This window comes from Anolis carolinensis, chromosome 1 (assembly GCF_035594765.1).
Source record: "Anolis carolinensis isolate JA03-04 chromosome 1, rAnoCar3.1.pri, whole genome shotgun sequence".
NCBI classification, from domain to species: Eukaryota; Metazoa; Chordata; class Lepidosauria; order Squamata; family Dactyloidae; genus Anolis; species Anolis carolinensis.
The window spans coordinates 262873924-262895503 of NC_085841.1; the positions used below are offsets into that span (position 1 = coordinate 262873924).

Consider the following 21580-nt stretch of genomic DNA (forward strand, 5'->3'; position numbering starts at 1 on the left):
TTAACTATGAGTCATTTGTAAGTCAGATGTTTGTAACTCAGGAGCTGCCTGTACATATAAAATGTTGTTATTAAATACAGGTAAAGTGCACAGCACTGAAAAGAATTAAAACAAGTTTATTAAAAGACAAAAGATAAAAACCAGCAGAACACACCATCAATATCGCCTATTTAAAGCCCTCACAGTCAATTTGTAGAAACTCTGTCAGAAGACTTTTTTTAAAAGCTTGCTGATGAAATGACAACAAAGGAAGACATCCTCGCCTTATTAGGGAATGAGTTCAAAAGCCTAGCAACATCCACCTAAACACCCTCTCCTGCATTCTCACCAAATGAACTTGAAGAGATGGGACAGAAAGAAGGCCCTCAAGATTTTAGAGCCCAAGCAGACTCATATATGATACAGTCCTCCAGGTAGTATAGACCCAAGCCATATGTGGTTTGTTAGTCTTAACCAGCACTTCAAAATGGAGCCTCTGGCGACACAATGGGTTAAACCTTTATGTCAGCAGGACTGCAGACCGAAAGGTTGGCGGTTCAAATCCAGGAAGCAGGGTGCGCTCCCGTCTGTTAGCTCCAGCTTCCCATGTGGGAACATGAAAGAAGCATCCCACAGGATGGTAAAACATCTAGGCATCCCCTGGGCAATGTCCTTGCAGACGGCCAATTCTTTCACACCAGAAGTGACTTGCAGTTTCTCAAGTCGCTCCCAACACAAAAAAGACCAACAAAAAAAAAGCACTTTAAAATTCGCCCAGAAACAAATTGACAGCCAGTGGAGCTGCTGCAGCAATGAGATGCTTCCTGTAACCTGCTCCACTCTATACCATGGATGGGAAAAGTGTAGCCTGTGAGCCACATGTGGCCTCTAGGGTTGTTTTTGTATCCCCTGAGATTTCCCAAAGGTCATAAATAAATGAAATGGCTGGTCCCAAATGTGCTCAACACCCCATCCCATGGAAATTTTGTCCCAGGAGAGGTCTTTTTTTGAAACTCCCAAATATAGCAAAATAGTGCTATGTCACTTAGAGGAATTTGGAGGCAAAATAACTGACATTTCAAGGTCTCCAAAGGACCTAATGTGGCTCGTTGGCTTTTCACAGTTGCCTATTCCAGCTTTGAAAGAACAATACAATATATAAAATGAAGAACAATTTTATCTAACATAAACCAACCAGACTTTCAGTGGGAAGTATGGGCCTGCTTTTGGCCAATGAGAGAGTCAAGTTAATTAGAATTGTTGTTATGTGTAACACATATGCAGTGTGCATAGGAATGCAGAATATTATAATCTCTATTTTATTTTTCCAAATTTTTGTCTTCCAGGAAGCAAATTATCTTAAATAATCTTTACATCCTTACCTTTAAGTAAGGTAAGGGATGGTTGGATATCCAAAAATATATTTCCTATGAAAGACCTGTACAATAAGCTGTTTCAATCTAATGTGCTCATCTGCATGACTGCTAAGATAAAATATACTCCTGCATTCCTTTACATTTGGCTGTCTACAGAGAATCCCTTAAAAGGAAAGATTTAGAGAAAAAATTGGACAACTCTTCTGGCACCAAATGAAGAACCAGTTTCAGTTTTGTTTTGTTTTTGTGAAGTAGGCATACAAACAAGAGCACAGACATTGTGATAAAACCACAAGCAGGACCTTAGAAGGCTGACTGTTCTCGTGTCCGCTTTAGTCAGTGCTGGTTCCTTAAGGTAGAAATACTAGAGAAGGATGAAAAGAGCAGCTGCTGAACATGTGGAGATCAAGGTGGATTATCAATCTGTGGGTGTTCAATTCCCTGTATTGGCACAGTCAGCATTTATGACTTGGATTTTTTGTCTCTCTGTGTGTGAGCAACAGTGGTGTGCAATTCCAATGTCACCTCTGTTTGCTTCTCCCTCCCCACAAATGTCTAGTCCATGTCTAGTCATGCCATGGCCACATCCAAATGCTTAATACATGGGATAATCAAAATGGTGTAGATTTTTTCCTCTCGCTTGGCAGTGTTAGAGAGGTGGATATTTTCCTCTGAGGTAGAAAGGGTGCTGTGTAGACATAGTATTGGGTACTGGAAACGATGATTTGAGAAATGAGAGTTGTATGGATACACTCTCCTTTTCCTGAGCAATAGCACCCTTTCCTTCTTGGTGATTACATATAAACTGACAAAGTATGCTCAAAACAAACAGAAAGTTTCTAAATAGCCATGCTTTCCAAGCCTACAGAAAATAATCATAGACACAGAAAGCTATGAAGCTGTACTTGTTTTGAGACAGTATTTGACCAAATGGTCTATAAACAGCTTTAATAGAAATTAGGAAGAAAGGGTGAGGTTATAGCGGCAGAAACACTACCAGGAGAGTCAAGTTAATGTATCTCTATTGTGTTTGAAAATAATCAGACATGGGTCAGATAAGAGCCATTTCTGCTTTATAAGCCTAGAGAGGGAGCGTTTAGCCTACTAACTCCTTTTCCAATAATGTTCAGTGTAAATGAGGTTGGCAATTACGGCAGTGACTTCAGCAGAAATTTGATAATAAGGAACACTGGAGTGTGGATGAATCTCTTATTTGCTGTGTGAGAAAAAGATTAAAGAGTCAATACGAATGATTTGCCCAGTTGTGCAGAATTGGGGGCAGGAATGAACTGGGAAGTCCTGCTAAGACACTTTGCAGAAAAACTAGGCTGTGTTTTCTACCTTACACAGTTTTATCTCTTTGTTTGTTGGCTGCAAACTACAAATGTATGAGGTGGAAATTGTGTAGCCCAAGTCCCGGAATTCCTCTCCTTGGCTAAGCTGGGTTGGATGGCAGGGAGCTGTAGTTCAGCAACATCTGCAGGACCTCATGATCCCCTCCCCTGCCATAAATGGATGCAAGTATGTGCATTGGACTCAGTCATTGGACCCCTTTCAAATACAGCTCTCAGTTCCAAAAACCGTGCCGGCAAGGACTTTTCACTTTTTCTTTCAGATGCGATTGTTTTTGTTATGCAATTTCAAGTTGATTCTGATTTCTAGCAACCCTCTCTTAGGGTTCTTTTTTTTTTTAAGCAAGCTTGATCAGTGGGGTTTTCCTTTGCCTTCTTTTGATTGCAAGAGAGTGTGGCTTGTGTCCAAATCCTGTTGGTTTCCATGGTGGGCTTTCTGGCAGCCCTGCTTTTAGATCTAGATGTTATTCTGTTAGTTGTATTTTATTACTTTTATGTTTAGTAATTGATAATGAAAGTGTGTGATGGAGTTGATTTTACACACCAGGTACACTTCAGTTAATGCATGTCCCTCCTCCTCCACCTCCTGCAGTTTCCCTTTCCCATCTGCAGTCTCTGACAGCTCCTCTTGCTCATCTTGCTCTCTTCCTCCTCTTTTCCATACAGAGGAAGAATCATATAAGTGCTAAGCATAAGTGGTGTCTCCTGCAAAAAGTGAAATTCTCTCTTATCCTGTTCTATTTTGCGCTGAGACCCTGTACTGTGATTTCCCTAGGAAATGGCTACATGCTTTGTAGTGTGGCTCCACAGTGATTAGTACTAGAAACGTGTTTGTTAATGCAAGAGTGGTCAAGGATTTCTAGATGTTGTTAGCCTGCTATTCCCAGCCACCGTAACTGCCACAGCCCATAGCCAAGACTGCTGAGTGACATCTGGAAAGCCACATTTTCCCAACCCAATTTAAAAGAGGTTTGAAATTATTTCCCTAGGAAATGGCAATGTGCTTTGTAGTGTGGCTTCACAGTGATAAGTTGTACTAGAAATCTGTTTATTTAATGCAAGTGTGGCCAAGGGTGGTTTTCCAGATGTTGTTAGCCTGCTATTCCCAGCCACCGTAACTGCCACAGCTCATAGCCAAGAGTGACATCTGGAAAGCCAGATTTTCCCAACCCAATTTAAAAGAGGTTTGAAATTATTAGACTATTTGATCCTTGTGATTATACTGCATTCTGCGAGTTCACTGTGCTCCTAGGAGGACTCCTGTACCTTACAAGTTGTGTACAAAACAGATGTTCAGCAAGTGGTGCATTTCCTGACAGAGTATCTCTGTCCTAAGCAAAGATACTATAAGAAGAAGAGAAAGAACTTTGTTTATTGCATTTGTATTTTGCCTTTTCTCAAGAAGTTCAGATCACACTTCTAGCACTGCAATAATCTTGCAATGTAAATTTATGATTAGGGTTTATTTTCCTGGTAAATCTCTTATATTGGTGAAGGTTTATAAGAAGGAGGGATGTACTACTAGATTTCTCTAGTGCTAAGATAGAGAATATGCATTTGTACATCTCCGCCATTCAGATAGTTCAGAATGCCAGAAGACATCTGTAACTCCATGTAGGTGAATTAGTCTGAGAGATGATGCTTTGCGTTCAACTATAGTCATTTTTTGTTGACAGGACCTTTTTTTAATGAGGGAGAGGCATAGGAGGAAATTACCCTAGGCTTCACATATAAGGTGTGACTAGTCACACCTGGAGAATGTCACCATGGCATCACTTCATTATGGTCAACTCATTTAATTCAAAATCCTACCAGCTTAAGCTTTAGTAACATAAAGTGGGTAGGAGACTCAAATTAAAATTCCCCCAAGGTCTCTCCATCTCTTAATGAGACACTTTTAGTTGAGCATCTGCTATAACTTGGTCTCATCCCAGATGTAGTTCTCAAGCCAAGTGTTTTTCAAATCAGCCAATCCACAGTGAGTTTCCAGGAAACTATGCAGATATGATAATGTGACACAAATGTGACGCTAGTCCACCACATCAGAGAGCTTGAGAAGCACTGCTCTTTCCAGTACATCACACAGAACAGCATTTATAGCAGAATGGGTGGATGTCTTTATCCTGACAGCAAGAAAAGGGGCAGTACAAATAACTTCCTTTTTCTTATAACAGCTCCCCATATAGAGATACTTTTTTTAAAGTAACATTTTGAACAATGGTTTGTTTGCATGTTTGTTTGTTATTGTATGCATTCAAGTTGTTCCTGACATATGGCAAACCTATTACAGAATATTCTTGACAAGATTTTTTAAGAAGAAATTTGCCCTTTCCTTCCTCTAAGCCTGAGAGAATGTGACTCTAGTGAGTATTTCAACTGAGGTTTCTAGAGTTGTAGTCTGGTGCTGAAACCATTATATCATGCTGGTGCTAAACAATTCTTTCTATAATGAAATCAACCAACAGAGCCCATTTTTGTCTCAGAATCATTAAATATTCTACTCAAGTACTTGTGAACATGCATATTCTTCTACTTCTTGCTGAATACTATTGAGACCTAGTTTCTTCATCTCTTTAGCTGAGACAACTCCTAGCCTGACTCCACACCTGTCCCTAAAGTCAGGTTGGAAGTTATGGGATAATGAAACTATGGTCTATGAAGTGTGAATAATCCACCTATGCTAACGTCATCCCAGGGGAGGCAGAGGTTTATAGTAACAGCATAGCAAGGATTAATTGACATTAAGACATGGCTGGTGGTTATTTTCTTTCTAGGACAATCCCAGATTTTGAAAACATGTTGGAGATCTATTAATACAGGTTAGAACGACAATTGGAAGATTATCCATCAAGAAGTGGTGCTATGGGACTTGCTTTTGACTACTAAATTTAGAAGGCAGTTTTGTGTATTTGCGGTTGATTTTGGAGTGTGGAGAGAGCTAAAAATGTGTGAGACTATGCCTGCAACTGATAACATAGTCCAACAAATTGGTTTTTAGGCCAGTTCCTAGGACTTTTTGGTGCACTGATTCAGAAAATTACATTGGGTTGACTCCATCAGCTCTAGTTTCTTACATATCATGATTCTCTATGGGTGATCAAATGAAGACTGATATATGGCATATGTCTTGTATATCAATACCTAGAGCTGATTTGTGTGTGTGTGGGGGGGGGGGGGGGCTGGTGCAGTTTTTGAAATCAACAGGTCAGATATACCCAGAAACAGGTCTAACATTTTAGGCATCAAATGTATGTTGGTCAGTATAATATTTATGATTCTTGTACCTGTGTCTGAAGGCCCTTCCACACTGCCCTAAATCCCAGGAGGAACTGGATTGTTTTGTCCCAACCCAAACCCCGAGCTTTCCCTTTGTGTGTGTGTGGGGGGGGAGGGTAGATGCCCTCCCAGATCAACCAAAGGTTGACCCGGGAGGTTCTCCAAACACCATCCAGGTCTCCCATTTTCCCTTCAAAAAGCCTGCCGAGGGGCCTGCCAGCACACAAAAATTATTATGGAAATCCATCCTCTCCTCCTCCTTATGTGTCATTTTGGTACATCAGCCTGGGGGGGAGGAGATGGAGCCCAAAGAACCAGGATCGCTGTGAGAGTTGACACCGCCTTCCCCCGGGGCTGCAAAAGCCCAGCATCTCCAAAGATCCAGACCTTAGATCAGGGCTCCTCAAACTTTTAAAGCCGAGGGCCGGTCCACAATCCTTCAGACTGTGGAGGGGCCGAATTATCATTTGGAAAAGAAAAAAAACGAACAAATTCTTATGCACACTGCACATGTCTTATTTGTAGTGCAAAACAACAACAACTATGAAAGAACAATACTATACAATATTTAAAAATAAAAACAATTGTAACCCAACATAAACCTATCAGGATTTCAATGGGAATTGTGGGCCTGCTTCTGGCCAATGAGATAGTCAAGTTAATTAGGATTGTTGTTGTTGTTGTTGTTGTGTGCTTTCAAGTCATTTCACACTTTGGGCGAGCCTAAGTCTAAAATTATTTATTTATTCATTTACTACATGTATTGATTACATTTATATCCTGCCCTTCTCACCCCGAAGGGGACTCAGAGCAGCTGTATGTACATACAATATATTATATTATTAGCATAGCAAAATATTAGCATTATATATTACTATATTGAACTATACCACTATACTGTAATATTATATGTAATATATATCATATAATATTATTATATGGTATTATTAGTATTATATCGTATAACATTATAATATTATTATCAATATTATATGTATATACAATATATTATATTATTTAAAATGATATAAAATATTATATTATAAAACTGAGGGCGGGGGCCAGGTCAATGACCTTGGAGGGCCGCATCCGGCCCCCGGGCCTTAGTTTGGGGACCCCTGCCTTAGATTAAGGTCCGGATCTTTGCAGGTGTCAGATTAATCTGGAGAAAACTAGAATATCCCAGTTTTCTCTAGATTAATCTGGATTTACCTGAGGCGATGTTTGGACACCTCAGGTAAAGCCATTACCCATCACAGGCTTTAGGACAATGTAGAAGGGTCCTGAGAAATACAATGGTTCCTATCCCAGAGCAACTTATTTTACTTGTTTGCAACCTGATGCTCTGCTTTGTAGCTTTAAAGCAAAGGTGGGCAAAGTGTAACCCTCCAGAGGTTGTTGTATTGCAATTCCTAGGAAGTCTAGCCAGCATAGCCAGTTGTGTTGTCTGTCATTATAGTATAGTATCTGAAAGACTACATTTGCCCACATCAGCTTTAAAACTTGTACAGTATAGTCTCATTTATCCAACATAAATGGGCCAGCAGAACATTGGATAAGCGAATATGTTGGATAGTAAGGAGGGATTAAGGAAAAGCCTATTAAACATCAAATTAGATTATGATTTTACAAATTAAACACCAAAATATCATGTTATACAACAAATTTGACAGAAAAAATAGTTCAATACGCAGTAATGCTATGTAGTAATTACTGTATTTATTAATTTAGCACCAAAATATCACAATGTATTGAAAACATTGACTACAAAACATTGACTACTAAAAGGCAGACTGTGTTGGATAATCCAGAATGTTGGATAAGTGAATGTTGGATAAGCGAGTCTCTACTGTATTTAAATGAATGGCATTACAGCTGTGTGTTCCCCCTATACACACATACTTGTTTTAAGTCAGAATCCAGTTAGATGGGTAGAGGCAGGTTGCATGAACACACAAAGAAAATAATGCTCTACCTGTGAGTTAGCATGTTATAAGCACTGGACCAGGACTATTTTGTATCTCCACTCAGCCATGGAAACTCACCAGGTGACCTTGAACAAGTCACATTCATTCATCATCAGAGAAACACCATGGCAAACCCTCCTCTGAATAAAATCTTGCCATAAAAATCCTACAATAGGTTTTCTGAGGGTCATCATAGATCAGAAACAACTTGAAGGCACGCAATAACTAGCCCTTTCTACTGGATATTCCACTTAACTGATCATTTCAAAGCTACAGCTGAGATACCCTGGTTACAATATAGTATACCTCTTTGTCTAGCTAACTACTGAGGAAGAGATTAAGTGGGAGAGGGAAGTTTAGCATCTTTATAGAACAGTGATTAAGGAAAAGAGGGTGTTGGGAGATTAGGCCTATCAAAGTGCATTCACCTGGTGCTTTTTTTTGTCTCCAGTTCCAGGGAGGTGTATGGTCCTTGAGCACAGCCCTCTGTGATGCCTTGATGACCATGGATGTGATGTTATGCACAGCCTCTATTTTCAACCTCTGTGCGATCAGCGTGGATAGGTAAGCGTTTCTGTGCATGACTAGCTTACAGTTTTTGGGAACTCCACAAACAGAAACTGGTGGATGGGTTGTTGAAGACTTTGATATAGAGTCTGGAATGGAGTTCTGCACTGTCTCTGAGAGCACCAGGGAGATTTACAAGCTCAGGCAAGAGCACATGTCCACATATATCTTCTGCTGTTCTTCAGCAGATGGCAATTGCCCAGTGTTTCAGAAAGGTCTACTGCTGGTCTGCTTTCATTATCGAACTGGGCAATTGTTTCACTCTGCATAATTCTCAGGCCAGCTCTTTGCCTGCAGTTTCCCAAAGAAAATCGCAGTATCGTAGATTTGGAAAAGACCCTATGGGCCATCAGGTGCAACCCCCTACTCAGTGCAGGATCTTCAGCTAAATCAGAGACATCCGGATACCTCAGCACCTCTCTAGGCAGTTGGTTCCATTATCAGTACTCGTCATCTCCTGAAGGTATAATTTGCAGTGAAAAATTTTGTAGCCACTACTCTTGCAACATTTGAGGAATCCCAAGAAAGGTATTTTCTAATAATAATATAATAATAAAACTTTATTTATACCCCGCCACCATCTCCCCAACGGGGACTCGGGGCGGCTTACATGGGGCCATGCCCAGGACAATACAATATAGCAAAATATAAAAACAGCATATCATAATACAGTTAAACAATACAATAAATAGTCATATACAGTACAACACAAAATCACAAAAGCAATATAATAGGGCGGGCCGCATGAACACTCAGTTAAAACTTGGGGTGAGAAAAAGATAAGAATAAAAACCACGGGGAACAGGGATATAAGATAGAAAAACAGTCTAGAGGATAGATGTTGGGGGGAGTAACAAAAGAAGTGCATAACAGTTACTCTCCGAAAGCACACCGGAAAAGCCACGTTTTTAAGTCTTTCCTAAAGGCTAAAAGAGTGGGGGCTTGCCTGATTTCAATGGGCAGCGAGTTCCATAATCGGGGGGCCACAGCGGAAAAGGCCCTCTCCCTTGTTTCCACAAGGCGGGTCTGGGATATAGGCAGTGGCGACAGGAGGGCCTCCCCTGATGATCGAAGAGATCGGGCAGGTTTATGGTAGGAGATACGATCACGAAGGTAGGTGGGTCCCAAACCGTTTAGGGCTTTATAAATGATGGTCTGCACCTTGAATTGGGATCGGAAAATGAACGGCAGCCAGTGGAGCTCCTTAAACAGGGGAGTAGATCTCTCCCTGTAACTCGCCCCCGTTATTAATCTGGCAGCCGAGCGTTGGACCAGTTGTAATTTCCGAGCCGTCTTCAAGGGAAGCCCCACGTAGAGCGCATTACAGTAGTCCAGTCTAGAGGTAACTAAGGCATGCACCACCGTGGTCAAGTCAGACTTCACGAGGTATGGTCGCAGTTGGCGCACAAGTTTGAGTTGTGCGAAAGCCCTCCCGGCCACCGCCGACACCTGTGCCTCAAGCGTCAACGCTGAGTCCAGGAGGACCCCCAAACTGCGGACCTGTGATTTCAGGGGGAGTGCAACCCCGTCCAGCACAGGTTGCCACCCAATACCCCGATCCGACGAACGACTGACCAGGAGGGCCTCTGTCTTGTCAGGATTGATCCTCAGCTTGTTCCTCCTCATCCAGTCCGCCACAGCGGCCAGGCACTGGTTCAGCATCCGAGGGGCTTCCTTGGATTCAGATGGAAACGAGTAGTGGATTTGTGTGTCATCTGCGTAGAGATGGCAACACCCTCCAAAACTCCGGATGACCTCTCCCAACGGTTTCATGTAGATGTTGAAAAGCATGGGGGATAAGATAGACCCTTGCGGGACCCCACAGGTCAAAGGCCAGTGGTCCGAGCAGGTATCCCCCAGCTTCACCATCTGGGAACGGCCCTCCAGGAAGGACTGGAGCCACTGCAGAACCGTGCCACCCAGCCCCATCCCAGAGAGCCGCCCCAGAAGGATACCATGGTCGATGGTATCGAAAGCCGCTGAGATGTCCAAGAGAACCAGCAGGGTCACACTCCCCCTGTCCAATTCCCTGCGGAGGTCATCCACCAAGGCGACCAAAGCCGTCTCGGTACTGTGCCCAGGCCTGAAACCAGACTGCGAGCGGTCCAGAAAATCAGTGTCATCTAGGAACCCCTGGAGCTGCGCGGCAACCACCCGCTCCAGAACCTTGCCCAAAAACGGGAGGTTGGAAATTGGTCTGTAGTTGTTACATACAGATGGGTCTAACGAGGTCTTTTTTAATAGCGGTTTTACTACCGCCTGCTTGAAGCAGGATGGAACTGACCCCTGTCCCAAAGAGGCATTTATTATAGCCACAAACCAATCCAACAACCCCTCTTTGGCCAGCTTAACCAGCCAAGAGGGACAAGGATCCAGAGCACAAGTGGTCGCCTGCACAGACCCAAGAATCCCCTCCACGTCATCAGGAAGAACAAGCCGGAAAGAATCCCACAAGATCGGACAGACAGGTACCTCGGTTACCTCAGCTGGAACTACAATTAAGCTGGAGTCCAACTCATGGCGTATCTGAGCAACTTTGCCTGCAAAATGGTGCGCAAAATTGCTGCACCTAGCTGCCGAGTCATCGGGAAGCCCCTGGGTCTCAGGAGGCCGCAAGAGCTCTCCAACAACTCGGAACAGCTCCGCTGGCCTATTGGCCGCAGACGCTATGCGGGCAGTCGTGAAAGCTTTCTTGGCTGCTCGCAAAGCCACGGAGTAAGCCTTAATAGCGGCTTTAGCCTGTGCTTGGTCAGACACATCCCGAGATTTCCTCCAGATGCACTCTAGTCCCCTCCTCGTGCGCTTCATCACAGCCAGCTCCTCAGTAAACCAAGAAGTTGATGTGACTCTACGCAGCGAGAGGGGACGTTCGGGAGCGATCGTGTCCAATGCCCTTGCCAACTCACTGTTATAGTGCTCCGCCAGGACATCGACAGGAACGCCAGTCTCCAGAACAGGAAGATCCCCAAGAGACCTCAGGAGTCCATCCGGATCCATCAGCCTCCTGGGGCGGACCATCTTAGTGGGTCCACCACCCCTGCGGAGGTTAGAAGACACGGTGAAACTTAAACAGATCAGATGATGGTCAGACCATGACAATGGAAGAATATTTTGCTCTTCCACTCTGACCTTCCCACCGTCCACAATAAAAACAAGGTCCAACGTGTGTCCCGCTTGATGAGTGGGCCCAGATATAACTTGAGACAGCCCCATGGTCATCATGGCAACCATGAAATCCTGAGCTGCACCTGTCAATGTGGTCTCGGCATGAATGTTGAAGTCTCCCAAAACTATAAGTTGTTGGGAGACCAGGGCCACATTAGAGACCACTTCTGCTAGCTCGGACAGAGAGACTGCTGGGTTGCGGGGTGGATGGTACACCAGCAGAATCCCCAAGCTGTCTCGGGCTCCCACCCTCAAGAAGACACACTCAAACCTCGAGGATTGCGGAACGGCGCATCTGATCAGGGCAATGGGCTGCCGAAAGATCACCGCGACTCCTCCTCCCCGCCCCCCAGCCCTGGCCTGCTGATGCACCCCGAAACCCGGTGGACACAGCTGGGTGAGATTCACCCCACCCAGCTCGTCCAACCACGTCTCGGTGATGCATGCCAGATCTGCCCCCTCATTTTCTAGTTACAATTTAAGATGGACAAATAGTACCTGACAATGTTTTCATGGGACATCGGCATGCCATATTCTCCAGTCTAATCTAGTGTACTGCACAGCTAATTTGTTCTATAAAAAGAAAGTGGATGACAAATGTACCCTTAACATAACGTGTATTCCAGTATCAGTCAGCAGCAGTTGGAGAAGCAGGCCACCAATGTCACAATCCTGTTGGCAAAGATAGACTTCTCAGTCATTCTCCACAATGATGCTTTTTAGCCAGCTTCTAAAATACTACTGAAAGAAAGCTAGATTGGCTGGAGCAGTAAATCTTATCCCATCTCCCATCTGAAGTTGTCATCTAAGAAACTGTTGACACACAGTGACATCTGAAATACAGGAGAAATCTTCATTTGGGTAGGATGGGCGCCTTCTCTCTTCCTAGTCTGGCCTTTCTAGCTATCTGTAGTTAGTGCTTTGTTCAAAACCAGGTTAGCATCAGTTTCCAAGCCTGAGTCTCATGGGACAATTTTGTATACAAAAGATACTTATTTGTAGGTGGAAAGGGGTGTTGGCGGAGCTATCCTCAGATCCATGCTTTGATGTGAAAATTCCCATCCATAGACTAATTTGCATCTTCACAAGTTCTTTGGCCTTTAAACCACTTTAAAAGAATTGCCTTTTACTCCCCATTCTGGCCAAAAATCTGCATGAGTTTCAGAGGATTTTGTGTGTGTGTGTGTGTGTGTGTGTGTGTGTGGTCATCAACAACAGCTGGCTTTGCATTGGAGTTGGATGAATAGAGGTGGCTTAAGCTGGTTATTTGGAGGTGACAAGGGCCAGCAGGTCATATGATTATTCCTGCCAGGAAGTGGGCTTAATTATGGCTTAATTTTCAACATGAAATTCAATGCCATTTTTAAAAGAACGTGCATGCATATAATTGCAGATCAGTATACTCATATAACAGTATTAGCACATCCCTGCACAACAGGATGGGTAAACCTTAGGCAGAAATATATATATACAGATATTTGCATGCATAATGAGAAGAAGAAAAAAGCCAAGAGGACACTGCCATGTGGTCACCAATAGTTCAAATAGGAATTTTTTGCAAGCTTGTTTACATACTTGTATGAATGTGCCCAGCTTTTCCCCTCAGATCCCTTTCTACCATGTCAAAGTTTGGATATTGGGAGTGGGACAAACATGAAGACATACCATATTTGGGGGCGGGCTTCTCTGTGGCATGTGGGCTCTGATTCTTCTCATAACCTGACTTGGAGGAGGGTTGTTGGAAAATTAAACAGGATAGGGATTAATGGGAGCTTTGTAGGTAAGAAATGCTGTGACACAGCTAGCTCTTGAGGTACGAAAGGAAAGTACGCAAAGACCGAGATCTTAAGAGCTGACAGTGAAAAGTTCCGCCATCATACTTGCACCAGGCCTCCTCTTCCACCCACGCCCTCAGCCTCAACTCATAGGGCTCTGCAATGGCTTGTCAATGAGCAGGTAGCTCCTAGGCTCCCATCTGACTGCAGTTTTGCACCTCTTGGAGCTGGTCTGGAAGGATGACTGCAGCTGGATGATGTTCAGGACCCCTTGCCCACGGATGGGCAAGAATGCCTTAAGCAGAAACACATGGGGTGGGGATTAAAGCTGCCTCACTGAAAACTGGCAGGGGCTCCCGAAATTGTGCAGAGAAGGGAATTCCAGCAGATTACTGCTGAAATTCTCACTTCTACACAACCATTAAAGATAGAGGAGCCATCTCCAGTTTTCAGTCTGGTATCTCCTCACACAAGGAGATACAGGCAGTCCCCAAGTTACAGACATATGGTTTACATATGACTCACACACACACACACACACACACACACACATATATATATATGTCTGGAATTACACTTAAAATGTACTTGTTCTGACTTACATACAAATTCAACTTAAGAAGAAACCTACATAATCTAGCTTGTCTGTAACTCGGGAATTGCCTGTACTGGTTGCCTTCAACCATAATAAGGACGTAAGGGATTATAACAGTGTATGTTATCAATCAGGGAGCCCCTGGTGGCACAGCAGATTAAACCACTGAGCTGCTGAACTTGCTGACTGAAAAGTTGGTGGTTCAAATCCAGGGAGCAGGGTGATCTCCCACTGTTAGCCCCAGCTTCTGCTAACCTAGCAGTTCGAAATCATGCAAATGTGAGTAGATTAATAGGTACTGCTTCTTTGGGAAGGTAATGGTGCTCTACACAGTCATGCCAGCCACATGATCTTGGAGGCATCTATGGACAATGCCAGCTCTTCAGCTTAGAAATGGAGATGAGCACCACCCCCCAGAGTCGGACACTACTAGACGTTATGTCAAGGGAAAATTGTCATGGAACCCAGTTACAGGGCTTTGGTAATTCAGCCCTGTAACTGGGAGTCATAACATAAACAATCCCAGGAGCACCTGGCAGAAGAAGATAGAATATGCCTGGGAACTTGGGGCCGAAAGTATAAACAATTATAATTGGTCTAGTGTGTGAAAATGGTAGTAATGTGATATTGTGGGGTGGGACTTGATGATGATATTTACGTGTGGTGTTACGTAGCATCAAAAGTTATAAAAATAGTTGTATGTAAACATTGGGTCATTCCTGACTTTTCCAAAGTCATGTGTTCTTCAATAAAGATTGGATTTGAGAGCAGCCATCTCTGATCTGCGTTCAGACTGATCCTTTGAAGTGAGCAGGACAATTAAGTCAGGAATCCAGTTCTCACCCTCCTGCAAATTTGCAGTGAAGTGATAATGAGCAGGGAAGGAGATCAAAGCCATGACGGAGCAAAGGGGCCTCCGCTGGGAGCTCTGCCGTTGGCAGAAGAGACATTGCAAGCCATAGCTTCCTCTACGGGGTACCCCAAGCCGGACGGCGTGACCCAGAGGATTCCCAGAGGGGGAAGAGGCGTTCCGGCGGCGGCAGAAACCAGTTGGGGATCTGGAGGAAGCATGCCGGAGACCGTGGCCCTGCGGTTATCCATCCTGGAAACTCACTTATCCAGGCTGTCGGATACCGTGGGGAGAATAGTGCCAATATTGGAAGAGAATCTCCAAAAAGAGCACATCCGATATGGCGCCGAGAGAGAGCCAAGCAAAGGAGGCGATTGGAGCCAGAGGGGAGCTTCAACGCAGAGTCCCGTGGCGGCAAGGGACGAGGGAGATGAGGAATACCGGCGGGAGCTGGAGTTCCGGGACAGAATGGCGCGAGAAGTGGAGCGTCAGCGAGCCCTGGGAACTCTGAGGCCGCCATCTCCAACAGAGCTCCCAACCCCCCGAATGGGCGTCGGGGTGGAAAGGCCACTGGGGCCAGGGATCGGGTCCAGTGGATTTGCAGACGAAGGCGGAGAGGAGCGGGGGATCCAGGAAGAGGAGGAGGATGTGCCGTACGACGAGGAAAGGCGAGATGAGGGGGCTACAGCAAGGCCAGTATGCGGATGGGCGGAAGAGCCGACAGCGGCGGCAGACTTTCGGGAGCCGCGCAGAATGACCACCGGAGTGGGGCGCGGCGTGTTCCAAGGAGCCGCCCGAGGAAACCTGATGCAACCCTTCCCCATGCCTCCCAGACAGCATCAACGAGCTGCAGAATGGATGCCTAGAAGGGAAGACCTCAAACTAGAATACGGAGGGGAATCAGATGAACTGAACTTTTTTCTAATTAGCATCAGAGGATACATGGAAGACAATGCACACACATTCCCCTCCGAGGCAAGCAGGGTTCGAGCCATCGGCAACACACTAAAGCGAGGAGCAGCCAGCTGGTATGTGCAGCTTCATGCCAGACGCGACCCATGCCTGAGGTCAGTGCCCCGCTTCCTCGCCGCACTGGAAAACCGGTTCAGAGACCGGCTAGAGCAATTGAGGGCTCGAGACCAGCTGAAAGGAATAAAGCAGAGGGACAAAACAGTGCCCGAGTACGCAGAGGAATTCCTTCACCTCGCGGAAAGGGTACCAGAATGGTCTGAAGTGACCAAAGTGGAATTATTTAAAGAGGGACTACGCCCCGAGATTTTCAGCTGGGCAGCGCACAGAGACGACCCCGAAACGCTCCAGGGATGGATTCAACTAGCGGGGCGCGTCGAATCCACCCTGGCCCAAGTAAAGCGCTTCAGGAGCGGCAGCGGCCAGCAAAGACCGGTGGCGAGAGGTCGAGGAGAAACGAGGAAGCAGGAAAGACCCGGAGGGAGGCCGGGGATTCCCTCCAGAGGAGACGACAACAAACCTAAACCGGGATGCTTTGTATGTGGGAAGACGGGCCATCGAGCAGCAGAATGCTGGGCCCGGAAGGGGGAGCCGCCAAAAGCCCCAAAGCCCAAGCCAGCAACCGGGAGGCGCGCGGAAGAGGAGGTGCAGGCCCCAGAATCTTCAGAAAAACTGGTGAGTCGGGACAAACGCATGATAGTAGTGCCAATCTGCCTCTCAGGACTAGAAAATCGGGCCACCTGCAAGGCATTTGTGGATTGTGGGTGTTCTAGAAATATTATAACCCCGGAGTTAGCAGGAGCGCTGAAATGCCAGCAGATGGCGCTTGACTCCCCAATTGCATTTTCGCAGCTAGATGGATCAGTCGCTGCTGGGGAAGTGTCTACAAAGGAAATACGGGGAATCCCATGTAAAATAGGCAAATGGGAAGGAAGAATATCCTTTGTGATAGCCCCTATTGCCACATACCACGTAATATTAGGGATACCATGGCTCGAACAGGCAAATCCTGAAGTAGATTGGAGAGGAAAAAGCCTAGCATTCAAAGAACAGCAGATGCAATGGGAGATAAGCAAAATTGCAGAAGAGGAGGACGAGGAAGATGAAGCAGGGGAAATAGACCCACAGCTATTACCACCTGAATACAGAGACTTTGTGGATGTTTTCAATCAGAAAGAGGCCAGTAAATTGCCTCCCAAAAGGAATATAGAAGTAGAAATTGAAATAACCCCAGGAGCAAACTTACCCAAACCAAAAGTGTATCCCATGTCTGTGCAGGAGAAGGAGGAATTGAGGAAATACATTGATAAAAACCTGGCGCGAGGCTTCATTAAGCCATCCAATTCTCCTCTCGGGGCCCCAGTGTTATTTAGGAGAAAGAAAGACAACTCCCTAAGATTGTGCATTGATTATCGAAATTTAAACGCAATTACTAAGGACAATAAATACCCTATGCCCTTAGTCAAGGATTTAATTACCGTATTGAAGAAAGGGAGCATATTTACCAAACTGGATTTAATTGAAGCGTATCATAAATTAAGGATTAAACCGGAGGATACTTGGAAAACTGCATTTTCCTGCGCATTCGGCCATTTTGAATATGAAATTTTGCCTTTCGGGTTAAAAAACGGAGGCGGCTGCTTTATGCAGCTTATAAATGAAATACTACACCCGTTATTGTACAGAGGGGTATTCATATTTCTTGATGATATCTTGATTGTAACTGAAGATAAGGAAAAGCACGTAAAATTGGTCCGGGAAGTTTTGCAGAGACTAAGAGAAGCAAAGCTGTACGCAAAACTGTCCAAATGTGAATTTAATAAAACTCAAATTGACTTTCTGGGGTATCGGATATCTCCAGAAGGGTTAGCTATGGATCCAGCTAAAGTAGCAGATGTAAAAGAATGGGGAGTGCCTCAAACAAGGAGGCAATTGCAATCGTTTCTGGGGTTTGCAAATTTTTATAGATCCTTCATAAAAGGCTTCGCGCAAATAACTGCACCCCTTACTGAGCTTTTAAAAACAAAAGGGAAAGGAGAGACAGCAAAAGTAAAAGCTCCTGGCGCCAAACTGAGTTGGACGCCAGAATGCCAAAAGGCATTTGAAACCCTAAAAGAATGCTTCACTGAAGGACCCATTCTAAAACACCCCGATATCAGGAGCCCTTTCATAATCCATTGCGATGCCTCAGACTGTGCGTATGGGGCAGTACTATTGCAAAAGGATCAAAATGGGAACTTAAAACCCTGTGGATATTTGTCCCGGAAGTTCAGCGAAACTGAAAAATGTTGGCCGATATGGGAAAAAGAGGCACTGGCCATATTAAAAGCCTTAGAATGCTGGCGACACTTCCTCGAAGGAAGCGGAATCCCATTTGAAATTTGGTCTGACCATAAGAACCTACAGTATTTAAAGTCTCCTAGAAAATTGTCCCCCAAACAAATTAGATGGGCGCAATACTTCAGCAGATTCGATTTCCAATTAAAGTTTTTTCAAGGGAAGCAGAATGTCTTGGCGGATGCTCTTTCACGCATGCCTCAACACGAAGGAATACCCACAGCAAAAGAGGGAACAATATTCTCTGACAAACAATGGGGCTTAGCTGTCAGGACAAGAGCACAAACCCAAAAAGAGAACACTGCTATGGTTGAACTCGACGGAAAAGATAATTGGGGAAACGAGCTGAAACAGTCTTATGAAGGAGACAAGTGGATCGCATCCAATGCAGAACAGGGGGAGCAGAAGGGGGGATTTTGGTTTGTGAACAAAAAACTGTATATCCCAGCAACATTAAGGATCAAGATTTTGCATCGTTTTCACAACAACCAGAGCGCTGGTCATACAGGAATTACAAAAACAACAAAAGCAATAGCAAAACATTGCTGGTGGCCAGGGATGAGGAAGGACATAAAAAATTATGTTGTTCAATGTGATGATTGTGCCAGAAATAAATCGAGAGGAGGGAAGCCAATGGGATTATTACAAACAGTAGCAGAACCTACCAGACCTTGGGAATGTGTAGCTATGGACTTTGTGGGGGAACTACCGGTTAGCAAAGGACATCGTTATATTTGGACAGTATTGGACCTGTTTTCTAAACAGGCCCACTTCATAGCACTGACGAAACTACCATCAGCCGAGAAACTAGCTGAATTGTACATAAACCACATTTACAAACTGCATGGATGTCCCAGTAGAATTGTCAGTGACAGAGGAGTACAATTCACAGCAAAATTTTGGGAAAAATTCCTGGAAATGCTAGGAGCAGAAAGGAGTTTAAGTTCTGCTTTTCACCCCATGACAAATGGGGCGGTAGAACGTACTCAGCAGACACTTGGGCAGTTCCTTCGAATGTACTCTAACATGAGACAAAATGACTGGTCTCGGTGGTTGGCTTTTGCAGAACTAGCTTTTAATTCGACTATACATTCAGCAACAAATAAAACCCCCTTTGAGGTAGTTTACGGGTATGAAATACAGCCTCTGCCCCAGCTGCCGAGATGGACAGAAAATGAGGGAACAGAGGCAGGGAAATGGAAAGCGCAAATGATGGAATGCTGGAGTCAAGTGACTGCATCCTTAAAAGAAGCACATAAAAAGTATAAAGTATTCGCAGACAGAAAGAGGGTGGAAGGTGATAAATTGGAGAAAGGAGATTTAGTGTGGCTAAGTACCCAAAACATCAAACTGGGGCTACCTTCGAAAAAATTGGGCCCTAAATATATTGGACCATTTAGAATACAGGGTGTTATCAACGAGGTGACTTTCCAGTTGACATTGCCAAAAAGTTTAGGGAAAATACACCCTGTATTCCATCGTAGCTTACTGAAAAAATATATGGGTACTTTGGACAAAATGGACACATAGAATTATTGTTTTGTTTCAGGCTTGTGATGAAAGAAGAACCGAAGAGGAGGACGAAGAAAAGGAGGGCACCATGTCATGGAACCCAGTTACAGGGCTTTGGTAATTCAGCCCTGTAACTGGGAGTCATAACATAAACAATCCCAGGAGCACCTGGCAGAAGAAGATAGAATATGCCTGGGAACTTGGGGCCGAAAGTATAAACAATTATAATTGGTCTAGTGTGTGAAAATGGTAGTAATGTGATATTGTGGGGTGGGACTTGATGATGATATTTACGTGTGGTGTTACGTAGCATCAAAAGTTATAAAAATAGTTGTATGTAAACATTGGGTCATTCCTGACTTTTCCAAAGTCATGTGTTCTTCAATAAAGATTGGATTTGAGAGCAGCCATCTCTGATCTGCGTTCAGACTGATCCTTTGAAGTGAGCAGGACAGAAAATCTTTACCTTTACTACTTTATGTCATCAACAGGATTCCAATATAGTACAGCAGAGTTCTGTGTGTTAATTGGAAGGAAGGAAGGAAGGAAGGAAGGAAGGAAGGAAGGAAGGAAGGAAGGAAGGAAGGAAGGAAGGAAGGAAGGAGAGGAACCAGTTGCCACGGGGACAGGGCTTTGGGAGCCCAAATGGGTGCCTGGGAGGCTTCAGATGGCACAGCAGTGAGTCTGCCCAGAGTAGTGCCTCCCTCTTCTTCCTCTTCTTCAGCACCACAGCAGAGGGGTCCTTCTTTTTGCACTCTGCCCAGAGCAGCACCTTCTTCTTCCTCTTCCTCTTCGTTGTCCTTGTCCTCCTCCTCTTCTTCTTCCTCTTCCTTCTCTTCCTCTTCTTTCTCTTCCTCTGTTCCCACTGATGCCCTGTTCATAGGTCAAAATGGTATTCAGCTGTAAAAATGTCATTCTAGGCCGAGTGATAATTCATAAGTTAAAACGTACATATATTGGGACATTCATATGGAGAAGTTCTACTGTACTGAAAAGAGGAATAAGAGAAATTTTGTGTCTCAGTGGCCAAAAGGTGACTGTTGTGTTCCTTGACAGAAAAGGCTTTCCCCCATGTTTTGGAAACATGGTTTTGATTCTAGTTTTATTTGGCTACTGGAATGGTCTTTTTACCCTGGTTACTATTAGAAGGTACTGATAATCCATTCTATCTTTTTTCCTTAATGGATTTTCTCTGTTAAAAAGGTGAAAGAAAAAAACAAAAAACAAAGAAGGGCAACAAACAGATCCCCTGCAAACCCCTGTGAGAGGGTTCTTCAAAATCCCTTTAAAAAAAAAAGGACTGATTTAAAATAAGAAGTGGATTCTAACATGTTTTATGCCCCAAATTAGCTTTCTGAACAAAATCCCAAATCCCTCCAGTTTCCTGTGGCTAACCAGCTGGTTTTAATCTGGTTCTTCATCTGTCCTATATTTATCTAGATAACCTTTAATGTTAAGCAATAGACTGTGTTAATTAAAGTTAAGAAAAAAGCCTGCGTTTTATTGCATTTTGTCATCATCTGAGATATGTGAAAATTGTATTTCTCCCTAGTCTCCGCTATAAAGAATGCACTGTTAAATTGCAGGACTGGGAATTTTTCCAAAATCCATATAATTTTTGAATTATCTATTAATTGTTCAGATGACAGGAGGATTCTAATACATTCATTCCTCCCAATGATAATTATTATTACTAAATGTACATTTGTCCTTTTAATAGCAAGCCAGTTTTTTTTGTTAAAATAGTAATTTATTTCATATCTCTCCCATTTTTCCATATAAATAATATCTGTGGCAGTGAATGAATCATGAACCTTAGCAATGTTTATTAAATATGAGCAGAAATAAATAAAATAGCAG

The 21580-nt window shown here is 44.0% G+C and overlaps 1 protein-coding gene across 1 annotated transcript in view; it reads left to right on the forward strand.

Moving 5' to 3' along the window:
• The window catches only part of drd4 (dopamine receptor D4), a 69517-nt gene that overhangs the window by 33911 nt on the left and 14026 nt on the right, over positions 1 to 21580 (forward strand). The window contains exon 3 of the mRNA XM_008108505.3: positions 8402 to 8514. Within this exon, the coding sequence (XP_008106712.2) occupies positions 8402 to 8514 (113 nt within the window). The remainder of the gene's footprint in view (positions 1 to 8401; positions 8515 to 21580) is intronic.